This window comes from Crotalus tigris, unplaced genomic scaffold, assembly GCF_016545835.1.
Source record: "Crotalus tigris isolate CLP2741 ecotype Arizona unplaced genomic scaffold, ASM1654583v1 scf7180000017630.2799268, whole genome shotgun sequence".
NCBI classification, from domain to species: domain Eukaryota; kingdom Metazoa; phylum Chordata; class Lepidosauria; order Squamata; family Viperidae; genus Crotalus; species Crotalus tigris.
This window is the reverse complement of record NW_024096524.1, coordinates 2,293,033-2,312,831: the sequence shown is the minus strand read 5'-3', so window position 1 is coordinate 2,312,831 and position 19,799 is coordinate 2,293,033. Positions and strand designations below refer to the sequence as shown.

Here is a 19,799-nt window from a genome sequence, read left to right as displayed (position 1 = left end):
CTCTCAGAATTCCCTAATCAACATGCTGGCTGGAGAATTCTGGGAGATGGTCCACCACATGTCTTAAAGTTGCCAAGTTTGAGAAATACTATTTTAAAATCTTGACAGAAATGTTCCTCTACCTTACTGCAAGCAATATGCATAAGAGGATTACAGGTGGTATACAAACCTGACCTCTCGTTCATAAAAAAAAAATATGGTGGGAGAGCAACTGGCATAGTTATTTGTACTTTGAACTGTCAGAGGGAAACATAAATCAAGACATTTTATATGATGTTCTATCCTAATATCACATAATTCACTGTGCTTATTCCATGATCAAAATCTAATTCTTCACTGGAACATCAAAAGCTCTTACTGTATTTCCTCATCAGGACAGCCAAGTAACCTGAACTTTAAGGAAGTACTGTAGACACATACCAAAACATGGAAAATCCCTTCGGGGGAATTCCATTACCCCTAAGAGACTCCAAAAACATTTAAAAGATTAATAAAACAGTGAGTTACTTATTGAAAAACCTCAAATATCTGAGGTCATTGAGCAAGCTGAACCCACATCACAAGAAAAATAATGTGGCAATCAGTAATTGCTAGAAATTACCTTTTCCCCACCATCACATCTTCTCCAGAGTTCCCAAACTATCTATCTGTAGCTCACTTCTTGGAAGTGATCCTAAATAAATATGTCTATTTGGATAAACAAGAATACCAAATTGTAGAAGAGCCCCACTTTGATGACTCCAGCAAATGCTGAGCTCTAGAATTTAGTTTACTGGAGGTTCAACATAAATGGTTTTTCCTTCAGAATATTATCCTAAACTATGTTTTTTTTCTCAAGTAGACAGATTTTAATTCTGTTTCTAGGCCAGATATATTTCTGATATACTGCATATGAAATATCTTTAGCTTGGTTTATTTTAAATAAAGGATCATGCTGTAGCTAAGTGGATATAACCTAAAACATGAGTCTTGATTTAATCATTTCTAGATATTGTTCAAATGTAGACCACCCTATCCCATTAGTTCAGGGATGTTAAACTGTTGGCCCCACTGGCTGGATGCGTCACGCCAAAACCGCACCCACCCCATTGCTGGCAATGGGGGAAAAGTCGCAATATGTCACGACATGTCACACAATGTTGCCAGTTTGACACCCCCGTTTTAGTGGGTGAGTCTAAAAGGATGATTATGTTCTTCCCAACGTAACTGTTGGTGATCATTTTGCCCATGATTTTATCATTTTGGGTAGTTCACAGACCTCTTGTTTGACAAACTATGGGTCAGCTGGTCCCATCTAAATTTAAAATAATTCTCCACTACTAGTTTTAAACAGTAATCTTTCTTTGGAGCATCTGGACAACTAAAATTGTAACAAACCTATACTTATTTAGCACAAAAGCATCTGATAAACTGACCTCGTGCTCAGAGGACTGAATAAATAGAGCACACTTTTAATTTCCTAAAAAAAAAAATACTCCAAGATAATCCTATTTATACCATAATTGGTAGAAAATGTAGCATGCCTTTAGAAGTTACTAAAAAGGTATATTTAGCCAATATATATTCTAAGTAATATTTTTAGCAGAGCTGCAGGCACATTTGCTAAATAAGCTGGCTTTTAATGATCCTCCATATTATGCAAAACCAAGACAGAAGAACAAGGAGATTGTATCTAACACAATCAAAAAAGGAAGCTCAGATAATCTCTAAACATCCTCTCTGTAATGAATCTTGAATATGTTCTGAAAACCCAAAATCTCATTCAAACAAGTATAGGTACTTGTTTAGGTAAGATAACTATATCACTTTTCAGAATTCTATACATCTCAACCTAAATATTTGCAAGAAAGAATCAATGGTGTAGTATGGTAAAAAAAAACATACTTGAATTCAATACAGGATTAAGTATGAAAGACTGAGGTTTGTGTTTTATCACTTTTGTGTCATCGTGGTTTGTATTGAACATCGGTGTCAATCAATCAGCAGTCAATCATCCGAGCAACAGTAGTGAAAGAGACTTTTGGAAGATGCTCGGTCAAAGGAAATCCAACTTTTTTTTTATTTAAAACAGATGTAATGAACTCCGACATGCCTACCCAATTCATTTTATAAATCTTTGCTTTACCTCTCAGATTTTCTTCCCCAAACAGAAACAAAACTTTTAGCTAGGAGTTTCTTTCATGGATTATTGCCAGGTGACCTCAAAGGGAAGGAATGCTGTGGAATATATTAAATGACATATTATTTTACAACAGGAAACTAGAGGTTCCAGAAATGTTAGTCCTGATATTCTGTATGTAATCTGAGTAATTCATTGAGGTAAAGACAGAATAGACTCATATTAAAGGTGCCTTTCTTAATTTCACTGTCTTTCCAGTTATTAGTGATTCCCTCGCTGTGATTAATTATATTTAGGTAGGGTATTTGTTTATATTCCTTCCCAAACTCTTGTAGAGGCTCCAATTTTTTTCTTCAGGCCACTTAATTATGATTGATAATTTCAATGCTAGAGTAAGTCACAATTTTGATTCTCCATTTTCTTCTGAGCTATGGCATACATTTTATTTATTTAATTTGTATCCTGTCTATATTATTTTTACAAATAACCGAAGGCAACAGATATACTTAGTACTCCTTACTCCTTCAATTTTCCCAACCACAACACTGTGAGATGGGTTGGGCTGAGAGTGACTGGTTCAAAGTCACCCAGTTGGTTTTCATGAGAGGCCAGCCTAATTTTCTTGCTCTTAATGGGAATTCTCATTGTAAATCATTTGGTAAGTCATTCTGTTTCAGAACACAGATGCAGTGCTGTTCATTACATTCTGACTGTTGTGATTTTTCTGCTATTTGAGTTTTACTGCTAGTTTTCGGACTGAAAGTAGTCTTTTGTCTTTCAAACTTGTCCATGCTTTCTAATTCCTACTATTTTCCTAACCCCCATCTATTTTTTGACTATTTTAGCTTACAGGCATAGAAAACAGCAAAGGTTTGAAAATATGCAGTCCAAACATGCTGTATTCTTTGATGTCCCCAAGGCTTTGCCTTTTAATGGAACAGTGGTCAAGGGTGGCAATATGATATATTTTACATGTGCTTATGCATATTTTCTATTTTTCTTAGATGCTGATAATGGTTCACTTCAAAGACACATTCTCAAACTTGGTTTGGTCAACATCACCACAAGGCTAAAAAAGCAATCTAAAACTATTTTTAAGCAGTGTAAATGTGCATTCTGTTCTGGCCCAAGAGTTTTACCACACGTTAAAAAAATATATAAACCTCTACTCAGAAAAATAATGGGACTACCAAATCTGGGCTGACAACTCCAGAGGATCACTAGGCAGCAGCAAAAATATTAAAAAGCTGCCATCTAGTGGGGGGCCTGGATTTGTGTAGCGGAGATATGGTAGCCCTAGAGGATTTCCTGTTGCTCGTCTAATAATCCCAAATTTATTTTAGGAAACAATCAGGGCAATTTCTTAAAACTTTTGGACTCATTAACTGTTCAATTATACATAGTGTGAGTCAATTCCATTTCCCAAAAATATAAAAGTGCCAACTATGTGCCACAATAAGGTGTTTTAATACACATCATTTCCTTGCCTGGCCTCTGGAAATTTAATCTGAAATAAGAACTTGGATATTTTTGCTAAATCCTGAGAAAGTACCAAAGCCCAATTATATAATCTTAAGAGACTCTGAAAGTTTATGCTTTGTTATAGATATGTCCTTTTGGCAATTCTTTGCCTCAATTAATAGATAGCTGTTTACTTATATCCTGGTTACAAGGCATTAATATTCCTTTTTGCAATAACAATGAAAAAGATTGTCTTGCCACTTATACATAGGCTAGCATGCTTTCAGGAATCAGTAAATTATATGCCACTTGTTTTAAGAAACTGTAATCTTGAATAGGAAGACGATATGGTTATACTCAGAAAAGAAATAAATTGTAAACAATCTTTCTTTCCCCAAGGTCCTTTTCACATCAAGATGTGAACCATGTCAGTCCCATGTTTTCAACAAGAAGTCTTTGCAGTTCATTGTTATTTTAAAGCCACTGTGATCTTAACCTGCACTTTCAACTTAAAATTTAGTTTTGAGTCCCTGGTAAATGTGAAAACAGCAACATCATCATAATAGATGGCAAGTCTAGAGAAATAGGAAAAAAAGCACAAACTGCCTAATTTGACCTGACTCTGAAAATGGATGGGAGCCCTGCTGCCCCCCCCCCCCTTTTTTTTTTTTTTTTGAAGCACAGGAGAGGGCAAAGGATTGGGAAGGGTTTAATCCTTTCCTTATATTTTTCTAGTATGTTTTATCTTCAAAGGTGTTAGAAAAATGTAGGACCCATAGCTTTCATTTGTATATCACTGAAAAATACCACTCCCTTAGAAGCAGTGTTCTTCAATGTCCCTCTTTTTCTTCTTGATTATTTTCTTTGAAACTAAGAATGGCTTTTAATGCGTTAAGTGGTCTGTTCAATTCCTTCCCTCTCAACCTAGCCACAATGGCGGTGGGACATCAGTGGAACACCAAAGAAAGCTGTATTAAACTTTCTGCCTTTTGCACAGCTATGACAATGGAAAGTCATTTTGTTTTGCTTTTCAAGACTAGCTCCTTCAAATCAGAACAGAAACTAGTAATTGTCAGACATGTCAAGTTCCCAGCCAGTTATTCTTAAAGTTTGAGGCATCTTCATCACCAGGCAATCAACATAGATAATAGATATAACAGTAGACATCTAGGACAGACCTTTCCCATGAGTTTAAAATTTAGCAATAAAGCCAATTCTCTGGATTCATCTGATTTATACAATTGTAAATGGATGTAAATCCAAATACTGTGACTGGATTAGTCAAACAGTAGTAGGTTGACAGCCCTATTATTCACCAAAAATATACTGACCAGTCCATGTAACATATTAAGTCATAAACAAAAAACAAACATTTTTTGGTTTAGTTTAATGTAGCCCAATCTCTGCATGGAAAGAGAATGGGTACAAACCACGAAAACCACATCCATTTCAATAATTCCATTGACACTTATCAAAGATAACTAAAAGTTAGAATTGCTAACACAGCACTATAAAATGAAACCATTAAAATATATTGAAATTCTTAATATTATTACTGTAGACCGGTGATTCTCAAGCTCAACAGTTTTAAGACGTGTGGATTTCAACACCCAGAATTCCCTGCCTGGCTGAGGAATTCTGGGAGTTGAAGTCCACAAATCATAAAAGGGCCAAGTTTGAAAACCCCTGTCCTAGATTGTAGCACTGAGTTTATTCGACCTGCTCATTTCTATCGGGGTTGATTGGGGACAGCGAGCCAGAAACGCCATTCACAAAACCCATTCCAGGCTGCAGCCAACTGTGCAGTTAAGGCTGCGTTCCCCCTCAGAGGCCAAAAACTTTCGCTTCATTCACCACCAGGCAATCCCCGATTCAACTCCACAAGCGAAGCTCTCCGAGGTCACGCTCTATGTTTTAAAGTCGTCAGCCTTCTTGGAACCAATAGGAAGAGACGGCACGCGGCGCGCTCGTGTGACGCCACAAGAAGGCGAGGAGCTCGCGCATTGATTGGGAAATCCGGGGCCGGAGGGAAGATTCTAAACGGGAGGCGGCAGGAGAGTCCATCTGGGCAGGTGGAGGAGGGGGGGGGCGGGAAAGAATCTACACCGAAGTGAGACGTGGACAATGGCCCAGCAGCATCAACGGTGAGAATGGGCGTTGCAGCTATCAATGTATTTGGACTAAACTGGCATTTTTATTGTTTTCATTGTCTCTCCCCCTCCCCCAATTTATATCTGGGTATTTTTAAAAGTCCATCGGGCTAAAAGGAAAGGAAGACCCAGTCACATCTGTTCCAGGGCATAGAAGATGGAGAGTTTGGGATATAAAAAAGAGGGAGGAGGGGCTGGCAAGTGCAAAAAAAATGCCAGCCACGGAGGAATGAGATCTTTAGATAAATCTCTTTGAAAACCCGTGCAGATTGATAGGATTCTGCCTCTGCAACAGATCGCAAGCGTTCTTTTTGATTAAAGATAAATATTTTTATTTTATTCTATTCTAATAAATGGGGCCATCAAGTAACCCTTCTCGATTCCCCCAGCTCTTCCCTTCCTTTCTCAGCATTGACTTGACTTAACAACAACAATTGAGCCCCAAATTTCTGTTGCTAAGTGAAACATTTGTTAAGTGAATTCTGCAGTTGTTAAATTAGTAACTTGGTTGTTAAGTGATTTTGCTTGTCAGAAAGTCTCAAAGGGGGATCACGTGACTCTGGGACACAACAACGTCATAAATATGAAACAGTTGCGAAGTGTCTGAATTTTGATCATGTGACCATAGGGATGGTTGCAATGGTCATAAATGTGAAAAGCAGTCATAAGTCACTCTTCAGTGCCATTGTAACTTTGAATGGTCACTAAATGAACTGTTGTAAGTTGAGGACTACCTGTAGGATAGGTTTCTAGATAGGTTTCTGAGTTGCTGAATCTCTGAGTGATAGAATGAAAAAGAAAAAAAAATCTGTTGGCTTTGTATTGGCTTATAAATAAACTGGGAATACCTTTGACTCTTGAAGATTTGATAGCAAATTGCCATTTCTGGACTGTGCCTTTGTTCTATTTATTTTTATTGCTTTTAGAATAATGACAAAAAAGCAAAACAAAACACAAAGATAATTATGATAAAATAACATAACATACATTGTCAAAAAAGCTTCTTTAAAAAGTAGAAAAAAATACAGCAAAGGAAAAAAGTATATCATTTTAACATTAAATTGTAATTCTATATATACTCATATAAAGTAATTATTATTCAGCTACATATATATTTCTAATACATTTATATAAGTATCATTTTTAACTTAATATATTTTGTATGAATGGGTCCCAAGTTTCATTATATTTAACCAAACAAAATCTATATCTATAGATAATCTATCCATAGGTGGCAAATGCAATCAGGTCTAGTTTGGCAATGAACATCTGCAGGAAATATTCTCATCCATTGAGTGAAAGGGGCCAGATATTTATCTTTCCAATTCTGCAATATTAGTCTGATACTTTAGAATAAATAAAGGATAATATTCTGTCTCATACCTTTGGGCTCACAGTATATCTAGCTTATTTGGTATCCTATGACTATCGCTGAGTATTGTATCATGATTTATGATTATTGTATTTATGATTATGATCATGATTTATCACTTGTTGCTTGCATGTACCCTGAGAGCTTATGCACCAGAGGCAAATTCCTTGTGTGTCCAATCACACTTGGCCAATAAAGAATTCTAAATTATAAAATTATAAACAACCCTCTGGCCCTCCAAAAGCACACAAAAAGGGCTGAAAGTTTCACTCCCATCATCACCCTAACCCCATCATGTCCGTAGCTGTCATTGCACCCCGCCATAATTTTCCAACCCATTTGTTTTTAAGTGCAACCTTTTCTAGCGGAAAGCTGCCCACCTCTAAATAAGGCAATTAATACAGTTTAAATGTACTTGCCTGTGCAGCAATTTAATTATATACACTTCCATAAAATACTGGTAGGATTTGACATGAAAGTATTATTTAATGAACTTCCTTTTTATGTTTTGAAGATAAGTAATCTTTAATATGTATGCCACCTACATATTTCCCTGTTTAACATATAAGCAAATTAGTTATATTGGAACAAATAAATGTTGGTTCATGACAAATTTAAAAAGAAAGCTCCTGTAAGCCCATGAGATTGATAGGGATAAAAATCAAATTAATATCTAATCTTCTTCATGCAGCACTTAAATGTAACTAGCTTCTGCAATTTGAGACATCATGAATCTTTGATAAAAGCCTTCATCTTATTTTGAAAACTGGCCAAGAGACATTGATATTGTGGAATAATCCTAATTTGAAGATAATAGCCAATGTCTGACCCCAGAGGGATCAATAGTTTAAATCAATTGATTCATAGTAGTTATTTTAACGGAGTCTACATTCTGACTATGATTTACCTTTAGCATCTCCTTGGCAGTGTATATAATTAAGAAATGGGTTAACAAAAAATATGGTCCAGATGCTATAGCAGTGTCAGGGTACCTGGAATTTTACGATCTTTAAGAGATACTGTCCTTGAAGTGAAATCAACAGTACAATATATGAAACTCAAAAATAGGGTGAAGATTAGCATTAGCAATATTAAATGTGGAATGAAGACTTGATTATCCAAATGGAAAATCAGTGGGTCCATATTTGTGCCATCCTTCCGAGAACTCTTTCTCAGATAAACAATGACCTATTGATGAATGTATAGATTTAATGCTAACATATAGTTAATTATATGTTTATTTGTAATTTCACACAATGTCTGATTTGACCCAGTAGACATGGCTGACAAAGCTTCTTGTTTCTTATAAAATAGATGACAAACTATTAAGTCTGGATATTTGGAGCTCCAAGTGATTTGATGTCAGCTCTCAAAGTAGTCCACGCCAGGAAACCAAAATCAAGAATACTATTTTTATTGTAATGTTATAGTAACAGAATTTTGCATGTCTGAAAGTGCATCTTCTCTTACCTACCCTTAGAGCAGTGGTTCTCAACCTGTGGGTCGGGACCCCATTTGGGGTCGAACGACCATTTCATGGGGGTCGCCAAACAATGCAGTCCGCCATTTTTTTCCCCTTTTCCTTAGCTGTGCTACTCCCTTTTATTCTATTGGCTTTTGAAAGCCAATACAATAGACTCTCTTGAATAGAGTCTAATTCTATTGGCTTTCAAAAGCCAATAGGAATTGTCCAGGCTGTCTCTGCCCTGCTGAGCCCGCCAAAAGTCCCATTCTGCAAACGGTGCTGCACCAGTTGAGTAGTCCTTGACTTACGACCAGTTGAGTAGTCCTCAACTTACGACCGGTTGGGGGTCGCGGCATTAAAAAGGTTGAGAACCACTGCCTTAGAGAAACATTCCTACTTTGGACTCAAATTTCTCTTACCACAGTCTTGTTTAGACAGGATTGTTCTCACATCCCATTACTCTTAACAATCAATGAAAATGTTTAAATTAAAAAAACTGTGGCATAGCTACTAGAATTTTTTTATTAAAGGATACTGATATTAGAATAAATAACGTGGATGCATTCCAAATAGAATACATGCCCAATCTGAAGGGAGGAGAGATGTCTATTCAACCTGGATGTTACTTTATGCATGAATAAATCATACAAATACACAACTATTTCAACAAACAGTGAATCCACTGATTCAGGACAAAATCTATAAAGAAATTCAGATTTTCTTCATTATAGCTGATGTCTGTAAAATCAAACAAAAAACTGTTTATTTCTTATGTCTCTTCAAGCAATTCAAATATAAAACTGATGCCATGATTTATTTAAGATTAAATGTGTGCTCAGTTTATAAATTCCACATTTGTTATTTTTTTTCTGGCTTAAACTTCACTAACCAGGACCTTATCTGAAAACAAACACTGAGTTTATTTTAGCCATTTACCCATTGCCTTAATATAGGAAATTACAGTGTATATATGCTATAGAATAATTGTGTTTTTCAAAATATTCTTCAAAACTGAAAACTTCTTAAGTAAGCAAATTTCCATTTTATGGCATATTAATAATTTTAGTTTCATGCCTTTATGATTAAATATTAATTTGTGTCTATTGTTATAGATCTTGGTGTAAATACAAATTGTAGCTGCTTTTCAGAAATTTAAGTGGGAAACAAGGAAGATGACATCAAACCCTTCTGGACAAGGTAAATGTTAACTCTGAGTAATTTTGACATTTCTCTGTTACTGTTGCAGACAGGACGCTTTTCCCTGAGGTTCTGTGTGAATGAACATTCAAACAAACAAACAAACAAAATCCCAGCTTCATACCAAAGTGATACATGTAGCATTGATGTATTGTGACAGGAATGGAATTTCTTGGACTCCCTTTCTTCGAGATCCCTAGAATCATACTCACTTAATTACACCAAAAATGATTTTAGTGATTTGATTTAGACTTTGAGTGGCTCCCACACAGCATAAACAAAACTGAATAAAAATACAATAGAAAATAGAAAAGTAATAACAACAACAACAACAACAACAATAATAATAATAATAATAATAATAATAATAATAATAATAATAATAATAATAATAATAATAAAGTTGGAAGGGACCTTGGAGGTCATCGAGTCCAAACCCTGCTCAGGCAGGTAACCCTATACCATTTTGGACAAATGGCTGTCCAGTTTCTTCTTAAAAACTTCCAGTGTTGGAGCATTCATCGCTTTTGGAGGCAGGTTGTTCCATTGGTTACTTGTTCTAACTGTCAGGAAATTTCTCCTTAGTTCTAGGTTGCTTCTCTCCTTGATTAGTTTCCATCCGTTGCTCAAAATTCATGCAGCTTTATTCAAGTAGGTGTCCCAACCACCTTAGTTAGGATCTGGGAGAACATTCAGGTCTTTGAAGGCCTTCAGAACACCACCCTAACCCAGGCATCACAAAAAGGAAGCCATACTCCTTACCTCCCAAAAGATGGCATTGCTTAATTGAAGGACCCAAAGTGTATCAACTCATGTCAGTACTTGTCGGCTGGACACATACTATTGGAGGTAAATGGTCTGTCAAATAAGTGAGCCCTATGCCTTTGAGGCATGCCCATTACTGCATACTTGTCCACTTGAAGCTTCTAAGTGGTCTTCAAGGGCAGCCTCACATACAGCAATAGTCAAGATATGAGGTAACTAGAGCAGGGGTCTTCAAACTTGGCCCATGCCTGGCTGAGGAATTCTGAGAGTTGAAGTCCACAAGCCATAAAAGAGCCAAGTTTGAAGACCTCTGAACTCGAGCATGAGTGACTGAAGGGCTAATACACCAGATGGAGTTGTGCAAAAGCCTTCTGATTTTAACCCTAACCCTTAAAAATAGGTGTCCTAAGCCTTTACCCTCTACCCAACTCCAGGAAAAAAAATAATTCTAAAACAAATCCTGAAAAACTAGTCTATGTATTCGTATGACATTTATTTATTTATTTATTTATTTATTTATTTATTTATTTATTTATTTATTTATTTATTTATGAGGCTTATATACCGCTTTAAGTGCAAGCACTCTCTAAGCTGTGTACACCAGTAAGCAATGTATATATATATATTTTACATTGCCCCCAACAATCTGGGTCCTCACCATTCTGCAGCTTTAGATTGCCAAAATAATATAATCTTCACCCACCATCCCTAAGTTATAAACTTTTACTTACTTATCCCATTTATCCAATTATCCTATATAAAAACAATGCTCCTTCTTTCTCTGGTAAGTTGAAAAGAAAATGTTATCAGAAAATCCTACAGTCCTAGAACTATTTTCTTACAAATGTTCTGAACATATGAATTGACTATTATCTTTATTCTTCCTTGTCATAAATTGGTTGAAATTAATGTTCTTTAATATGCATTGCATATATTATATGTAAGGGGGGAGGTAGGAATGATTTACAGGCAGTTTTTGCTGCAACAAAATTATATAGCACCATATTTTTTTTTCAAAATGTTTTTTCTATAATGTCCTTTAAAATTGACTCATTAAATTATCTGACCTTATTACAGAGTTTTCAAATTGGTCTTCACTAAGAAATAGTTCTCTAGGGGAAAGTTTTCAGGCACAGTTTTATTTATCATTTAAATCACTGTTCCAAAGCAAAGCCTTAAACCAAAGGGCATCCATTAGTCTGTAAGTATGGATTTCTCCAAGGACTCCCTATTCATTAATCACTCTGTATTGCATGCTTCTCTCTGTGCCACTGAAATTATTAAAGGCAAGTAAGATACTATATTTTAATCATTCAGAAGAACTTTAATGCGCAAAATGAATTTTCCTTAATTATTACTGAACATTGTGGGACAATATGCCCTTAGAAAGTGAAAGATAATTGGCTTGTTGATTGCAATTCCAAAAAGCGCAATTAAATCATTATAAAAGATATAGTCTGTCTCTCTCTCTCTCTCTAGGGTTGCATTGCTGAGAAACTCAGTGCTCAGGTATTCACTGTGATGCCGTAGTACAGATACCAATTCTGAAAATGGCTTATAAGAACAATCAAACTCAAGATAACGAGCATCTTTTATGTTGCGTTTTATTAGGAAGCTATTTAATGTATAAGTAAGGAGAAGGGAAATGGGGTACAGGTAGTCCTTGACTTAAGACCTCGCATTTAATGACTGTTCGAACTGACATTTGTTACGAGAACATGGAGCCATCAACCCTAGGAAAGTAGAAATCCAGAGAGAGAGAAACTGAAAACTAGTCCTTAATTGGCTTAGATATAGGTAGTCCTCCACTTTCATTTAACAACCATTGAAGGTCATAACAGTGCTGAAAAAAAGTGACTTACGATCCTACTTTACACGTATTCCCTCAAATCATGTGATCAAAATTCGGGCACTTGGTAACCGGCATGTATTTACAACATTTACACCATCATGGGGTCAAGTGATCACGGTTTGGGAACTTCCCAGGAGGCTTCTGACAAGCAAAGCCCATAAGGAAAACTGGATTCACTTAATGACTGTGTGATTCACTTAGTAGATCATGGCAAAAAAAAAAAAGGTGTAAAATTAGGCACAACTCCCTTAAACGCATCGCTTAGTGATGGATGTTCTGGTCCCAATGGTAGCCTTAAGTCAAGAATTATCTGTAATAAGCATCAGGGATGTTTGTTTTCAAGAGGAATATTTTCATTTTTCTCTCTGAAAGGTTATTTTGGAAACATTTGAGGACATTGAAGTTATTGAGAAGTTAAAAGAAAGAAGACACCATTCTGACATTTACCTTCCTCTATTTTTTTTTCCAGGATTTCAGAATAAAAACAGGGTTGCAATCTTGGCTGAGCTAGACAAGGAGAAAAGAAAACTGCTGATGCAAAACCAATCTTCCACTAATCACCCTGGAGCCAAGTAGGTTGTGCTCAAAAGCTTGTCTCTAGACCAGGGGTCCCCAACCTGTAGCCTGCGGCCTGGTACAAAAATGGGCTGATGCTGTGACATGGGGAACAAAAATGGGTCACAGCAGGGCACAAAAACAGGAGGCTGCCACACCATGGGGTGCAAAAATGGGATGCTGCCACGTTGCGGGGCATAAAAATGGGACACCACTGGGTGCAAAAATGGGACGCCATACTGCGTGAAAACGGGCCAACACTGTGCCTCAGGGCATGAAAATGGGATGCCGATGTGCCTTGGGGCACGAAAACGGGCTGATGCTGTGCCTCGGGGCACAGAAATGGCGCTGTGCACAAGAACGGGACAGGGCTAGCAAGTATCACACAAGCGCTAGCCCCGTCCTGTTTGTGTCACACGCATGCTCACGGACCCATGCACACGCGCGCATCTGTGCACATGTAAAATGCTTCCCCTTCCCTTTCCCTCCAGTCCGCCAACTAAGAAAGGTTGGTGACCCCTGCTCTAGACCACCTGCTCACAGGTTCTGATCATAGCAGTAGAAGAGGCACAATTAATTCCCCCCCCCCCACGCTCTGTAAGAATTGGGAGCAGACTGCTTCTAAATCTATTCTGGGCTTATACAGGTAGTCCTCGACTTACAACAGTTTGCTTAGTGATTGTTCAAAGTTACAACGGCACTGAAAAAAGTGACTTATCACCATTTTTCAGACTTATAGACATTGCAGCATCCCCATGGTTACATCATCAAAATTCATGGCAACTGACTCACACTTATGACGGCTGCAGCATCCCGGAGTCATGTGATCCCCTTTTGCAACCTTCTGACAAGCAAAGTCAATGGGGAAGCCAGATTCACTTAACAACCATGTTACTAATTTAACAACTGCAGTGATTCACTTAACAAATGGGGCAAAAAAAGTCATAAAATGGGGCAAAACTCGCTTAAAAAACTTCTCACGTAGCAACATAAATTTTGGGCTCCATGGTGCTCATAAGTTGAGGACTACCTGTATATGCCAACTCTCATCTTTGTCCTTTCTAACAAAAGAGGAAAATATTTGAAGCATTTTGAAATTTCAGTTTATATATTTGAGTGCATACACGCACGCACACACCCTCACACATATACGTATATGCACACAAAGATATATATAGATGCACAATTTAGAAAACACAGTTTGATCTCACTGAGGTGATCAGCGATAACAAAGGCATTAAATTCTATCCTAAATAGTGATTAAGGTACGTTTGGATATATTTTGTGGCAGAAAATTTGCATATAAAATACTTACATATATCTTTTCAATCCAAGATTGCAAAGTGTGTTAAGTGTTTTATATGCAAATTTTCCCCAGATTGAAAAGGAAGTAGGATCTACTTGGAAGTAGCTAGAGAACAGGAGTTGCTAGGAGCTTTAGAAGTACTTCAGTGAGGTTCAGGTATTGTAACAGAATTTTGAAAGCCTATCAAACCCTCTCTCTCTACTTTAATTTGTACAAGTAGGCCTCAACCTACAATTGCAAGTGGAAATCAGATTTCAGTTGCTTAGCAAGATAGTTGTTGAGTTAGTAACACCTAATTTTGCCACTCTTTTGCATGGTTGTTAAATGACTCACCCAGGTTATTAAGTGAATCACATGGTCATTTAGCGAATCCAGCTTCCCCCCATTGACTTTGTTAGCTATCTGTGTTAGCTATCCAATTTCCAGAGTATGTGGAGCCAGGGTGTTAGCTTGCAATCTGGTTATGCTGTTAACTGTCCTTAGTGAATACAACTACTTGGATTGTATTTTTCTTGTTTCAGGATCTCATAAAGTAGGGGTCACCCCCCCCCCAGTCTGTGGACCGGTACCGGACCGCAGCATGCCAGCAACCAGTCCACACAAACAAGCAAAGTCCCATCCGTGGGATGCAGGCAGCACACAAAACCACGCACTCTCTGGTCCACGGAAAAACCTTTCTCCACAGAACTGGTCTCTGATACCCCAAAAGTTGGGGACTTCTGCCGTAGAGACTTCTCTGGGCCTTTTCCCACAAATATGATAGTCTTTGATTTAAAAAAAAATGATACAGTTTTAGATGGCTTTCTTTGCTTCCTCTCCCAGGTGTTGAATTTTACCGTAATATTAAGTGGGGCTTGGACCAGAAAGGAAACAAAAAACAATACTTAAATTACTTGTTTTCCTTTTTGGCATGTTTGAACTAAATTTTAATAGATTGTGATACTACAGTCATATGTTTCTGCTGACTCCCAGCTGCCAGCAGCTTAGCAGTTCGAGTCTCACTGGCTCACAGTTGACTCAGCCTTCCACCCTTCCGAAGTTGGTAAAATGAGGAGCCAGATTGTTGGGGCCAATATGCTGACTCTGTAAACCGCTTAGAGAGGGCTGTAAAACACTGTGAAGCGGCATATAAGTCTAAATGCTATCTATTCCTGTCTCAATTGCAAAATCTTTTTCTGCAGACAGGGCTCTGCAACTACTCTATAAAACATACAACCCTCCCCCCATCATGAAGTCTATGACCCCTGGTTAGTACTGTTGTTTTTATTCAGGTACCACTTAGGTAAGGCACTGGGTGGCACTGTGAGAAAGGAAAAATGTGCAGCATGAGGGAGAGGGGAGAGTAGGATCTGTTCTCCTATATGTCTTCCAGCTGACTTGCTTTTGATTTATAGCCAGGCCTGGTTGTTCTTTATGTTTGAGCTTGAATGCCATTAGTGGAGCACATCTTTTCAGAGCAGAACTGATGATCCCATTTGAGTTTGTGGTTCTTGAGTACATTGGATTTCTCTTGAAATCTTCTCTTTTAAAAAAGAAACAAATATGAAAGTTTTGACTCTGGGATACCTAGCTCAAACCTTTGCAGTGAACCCTGTGCTCTTTCTCATCTCCATTGCCTTGGTGTGACGTGGCTGTTTTCCTCCTTCTGTTATTTACAGCATCTCTTTGGCTAGATCCTCCCTTAACAAGGATTTTCGGGATCATGCCGAGCAGCAGCACATAGCAGCGCAGCAGAAGGCTGCTTTACAGGTATGTTCTCCTGGTCAGTGCAGAGATAAAGAGGCCAGATAGCAGCTTCATAGATGTTGGTGGTTTTGGTACCTCAGAAGCAGAGATTCCCAAGAATTCTTCTTCTTTTTAAAAGAGAAGGGAAGGATGGAAACCCTGGTGGCACAGCGATTAGAATGCAGTATTATAGGCAAACTCTGCCCACAGCTTGGAGTTTGATCTTGACAGAGCTTAGCCTTCCATCCTTCCAAGGTTGATAAAATGAGGACCCAGATTGTTAGGGAAAATATGTAAATAATGCTTTTATATTGTAAGCTACTCCCAAGAGTGCTGCAAAACACTGTGGGGAAGTATATAAGTAAGTGCTACTGCTACTGCTATGGAAAGGGCAGTTTCCATAAGGCAGGCATTGGAACCCTGAATATATCGTGATTACACAGTAACTGAAGATTCTGAGCTAAAATGGCTGCTTTGAAACCAGACAGGCTGGGGACTGTGTCAGAAAACCTTGACACAGCCAGGAAGTTGCAAGTAATGGAGAGATGAATCAGCACATATTCTGTGTACTATTATAGTATCTAAAACAAGTAAAATAACACAAGAAATAATAGGCCATAATCAAGCCATACTACACACCAGGTGTTGCCAAATCTGGCAACTTTAAAACTTGTGGGCTTCAATTCCGACAATTCCCCAGCCAGCATGGCGGACTGAGGAATTCTGGGAGTTGAAGTCCATAAGTCATAAAGTTGCCAGGTTTGGAGAAGCCTGCTATATACTATAGAGTAAACCATCAAAACTATCTGAGAACTTGTTGTGAATGATCTTCTAAAAAAATATGCAGGGATGGGATGGACTGAATCTGTGGGGAGATGCTGGGCAGGTGTTGTTACCAAGAAGACACATCTCCCGTCAGATCTTTACGTGATAGCAGAAATGATGGGAGTCCCTGCAGAATACAAAACTGAATACAAAACTGAACTCATGATCCTTTGCCTTCTTGCAACAATAAGGCAAGCTGAGAAATGAGGCAGAATGGAAAGTTAGGAGAAACTGAAAATTGAACAAAGCAAAGGATTGGTTTTTCCATATGCATTGCGATTTTGGACACACCCCTCCTTGGATCCAAACATCTGGTGATTTCAGGCAGCAGGATAAAAGCTTGCAGAGTGAGATGCACAACTTTTGGAAAGTGATGAAGGACAGAGAGAATTTAGGAAATTAAAATATTTCTATTTCTCTTGATGATAGTCAATCTTCTTCCATTGGGAATTACTGGAGGGTGTCCAACAAGTCCTATAACACCAATGTGGGATGTTAACCGCAATCTTCACTCTTTGATGGGCCTAATTGAATTACTTTTAGGAATAGAAATTCATGTGCCTCATAAAAGTTTAAAGCAGGAGTGTTCAACCCACGGCCCACGAAACACATGCAGCCCTGGACAGGTAGTAATGTGGCCCCACAAGATAATTAAAAAATATAAGAAAGAAAGCTTGTTATTTATATACCTTAACTATATTATATATTTTGGTGCTGAAATAAGAGCAGCGATTACTCCTGCTCATTGTGTGTCACATTATTTTTCATTTTAGTATCTGCTGGAGGTCAGCTGGAATGCAAGCCATATTGGGAGCCTGACAAAACCCAAACATTCCTAAAGAATTTCATTAGCAAGTAGACAAATAACCTTTGAAGACGATTCTCCCCCCCCCCCATCAAATTTAAATGACCAATTCTGACTTTTCCTAGGCTTTAGCTGACTGTTATATCAACACGATAAAAGTGTCTGTGTTGAAAGCTTTTGGGCACTGAAATGTATAGCTGAATCATTTTGAAAGTGTTTAGTGGGCTCCTTTAGCTGGGACGGCAGTGGGGATGGGATTTGTTTTTGTCTTATGTGTATAATTTTCAAACAGGTGTATCTATTCCTCTTCCAGCACGCTCATGCGCATTCTTCTGGATACTTTATAACACAAGACTCAGCCTTTGGGAATCTTATTCTTCCTGTATTACCACGGCTAGATGTAGAGTAAAAGAAAATTCATGAAACAGAAAACATCTGGATTCATCTAAACTGCTATTTCAACTTTGAAGCAATTGTTTGTGAGAAGAAGAGCTGAAAACTGTTCAAAATGGCTCTGGTTTTGAATTCCTGATATTTTGTTTTTTGGAAGACAATATAAAATGTATTCTGGAAATTCCCTGCTTTTATTGTGCTATTACATGTGTATTGGCATTTTTAAAGAACTTGTTTTCATTTTCTAGCACACATGAATAAGCCTTTAAATCAGAAAATTGAGGGGGGAAGGAGGTACAGTGTCTGAGAAACAGAAAGATCTGTAACAGTGTCTTATTACCCATTTATTAAATTGATTATGCATAAATCTTATTGGTGAGTTTTAATAGTTCCTAATATTATAAAAAAGTAGAATGCTGGAGTTTAGAAATTCAACAAGAAACAACCACGTGCATGGGACAAATGTATCAAAATAAATTTAGTGTTTAATTTAACATACCTGGTTAGTTGAACTCTTTTCAAAGGTTTCCACTACAAGACAGATTCACATGGAACAGTAAACAATCACAACAGAAAGACAGGTGCAAAAAAGAATATATGATTGCCCAAACCAAGATGACTTTATCTCATGTGGTTCTGATAGTATGATCACCAGGGACTTTCCAAAAGAAAGTACATATTTCAAGATAATGTTCATCTAATTGTATATAACTGGCAGTTGGCAGTGCCTCATTTGTGCGAGTCTCATAGCCAGAATGTGGCATTTGTCTCCTTTCTTTTTCTTCCACTGAGGAAAAATTCATGTGCAAACAAGAGAGAGAGTTCCAAATGGACAGATGATCTTAGCAGTTGGAGAAAATCCTACCTGTTGAATCCCTGCTTATCATGTAGCTCTTAAGAAAAAAAACACCATCAAAGCAGACACAGGAGAAAAATGGTGTCATTCTGGTGTGGTTGTCTCACATCTATTTTATCATGCACATTTGTTTGTTATACACAAAGTTAAGGCTACATTTATCTTATCCAGCTCTTTGGCTTTCTAGCATCTTCTCTTCTAGATGTGCCAGCAATGGACAACAGCGATGAGAAGTAGATTCGTGGGAGGCATGGGACATAGATGTGCTATTCGAAACACCTTCTGTTTCCTCAGCTGTAAGTGGAAACAACTATTACCAAACATGTTGATTAACAGCTATGCTCAAGTGAATGTGCGGCCGTTCTTAGGCTTGTAGCATAAATTTGTACACTGAAGATTCCTAAATGTTTTGCCATCACACCTCCCTTTAGTGTAATCTTAATATATATACCTCCCCAACACCGAAATCAACAATGAAAAAATGGGAAAGGCAATTTTATTATAACAGTGTAACTAAAAGGTTCTTCACACCTACCTTGGACTCTGCATCTCTCCAAGAAAGGTACAATTTACAGTTTGGGAAACCCTGATGTACAAGCTGGGTAGTTAATAATATCTTGGAAGCCTCACCAGTTTCATGGAATAAGCCAGCCAGAATATGAATTTGACAGAACGTTGTTCTTTGATATGGGGAATTTTGATAAAAGTCGCTTCCTAAGAAATCCCAATGCAATTTGTTGAGAGCATTTATACTTCCTGTTCTTGAGTTTTCTAATACCAAATATTCCAGTAATCTGAGTAAAGACAGTCCCAATTATAATTTGGGAAGTTTCCTTCCCCAAATTATTGCATGGTTCTTGTTGCTTATTGTTAGTGGAGATGCTTGGGGACAGCTGACTAAAGAGTGCTTAGATGTAGCAGCCACCTGAATCATTCTGACTGAGGCAGCATAT

General features: G+C 37.6%; 1 protein-coding gene across 1 annotated transcript; it reads left to right on the top strand.

The window, feature by feature from the left end:
• The first annotated feature begins 5,584 nt into the window (after positions 1–5,584).
• LOC120304178 (INTS3 and NABP interacting protein) lies at positions 5,585–18,362 on the top strand. Its single transcript, XM_039334425.1, has 5 exons — positions 5,585–5,724; positions 9,680–9,764; positions 12,851–12,953; positions 15,901–15,991; positions 17,911–18,362. Exons 2-5 carry the CDS (start codon positions 9,740–9,742, stop codon positions 18,004–18,006), a joined length of 315 nt encoding a protein of 104 aa, XP_039190359.1. The 5' UTR covers positions 5,585–5,724; positions 9,680–9,739; the 3' UTR covers positions 18,007–18,362.
• The last annotated feature ends 1,437 nt before the right edge of the window (positions 18,363–19,799 follow it).

What these genes read in the sequence shown, in the direction of transcription:
- LOC120304178 (XM_039334425.1), top strand. Translation starts at nt 9,740, where the DNA reads ATGACATCAAACCCTTCTGGACAAG. An exon ending in ATCAAACCCTTCTGGACAAG is followed by an intron (nt 9,765 to 12,850) that starts GTAAATGTTAAC and finishes TTTTTTTTCCAG; the next exon opens with GATTTCAGAATAAAAACAGG. An exon ending in AGCAGAAGGCTGCTTTACAG is followed by an intron (nt 15,992 to 17,910) that starts GTATGTTCTCCT and finishes TTCCTCTTCCAG; the next exon opens with CACGCTCATGCGCATTCTTC.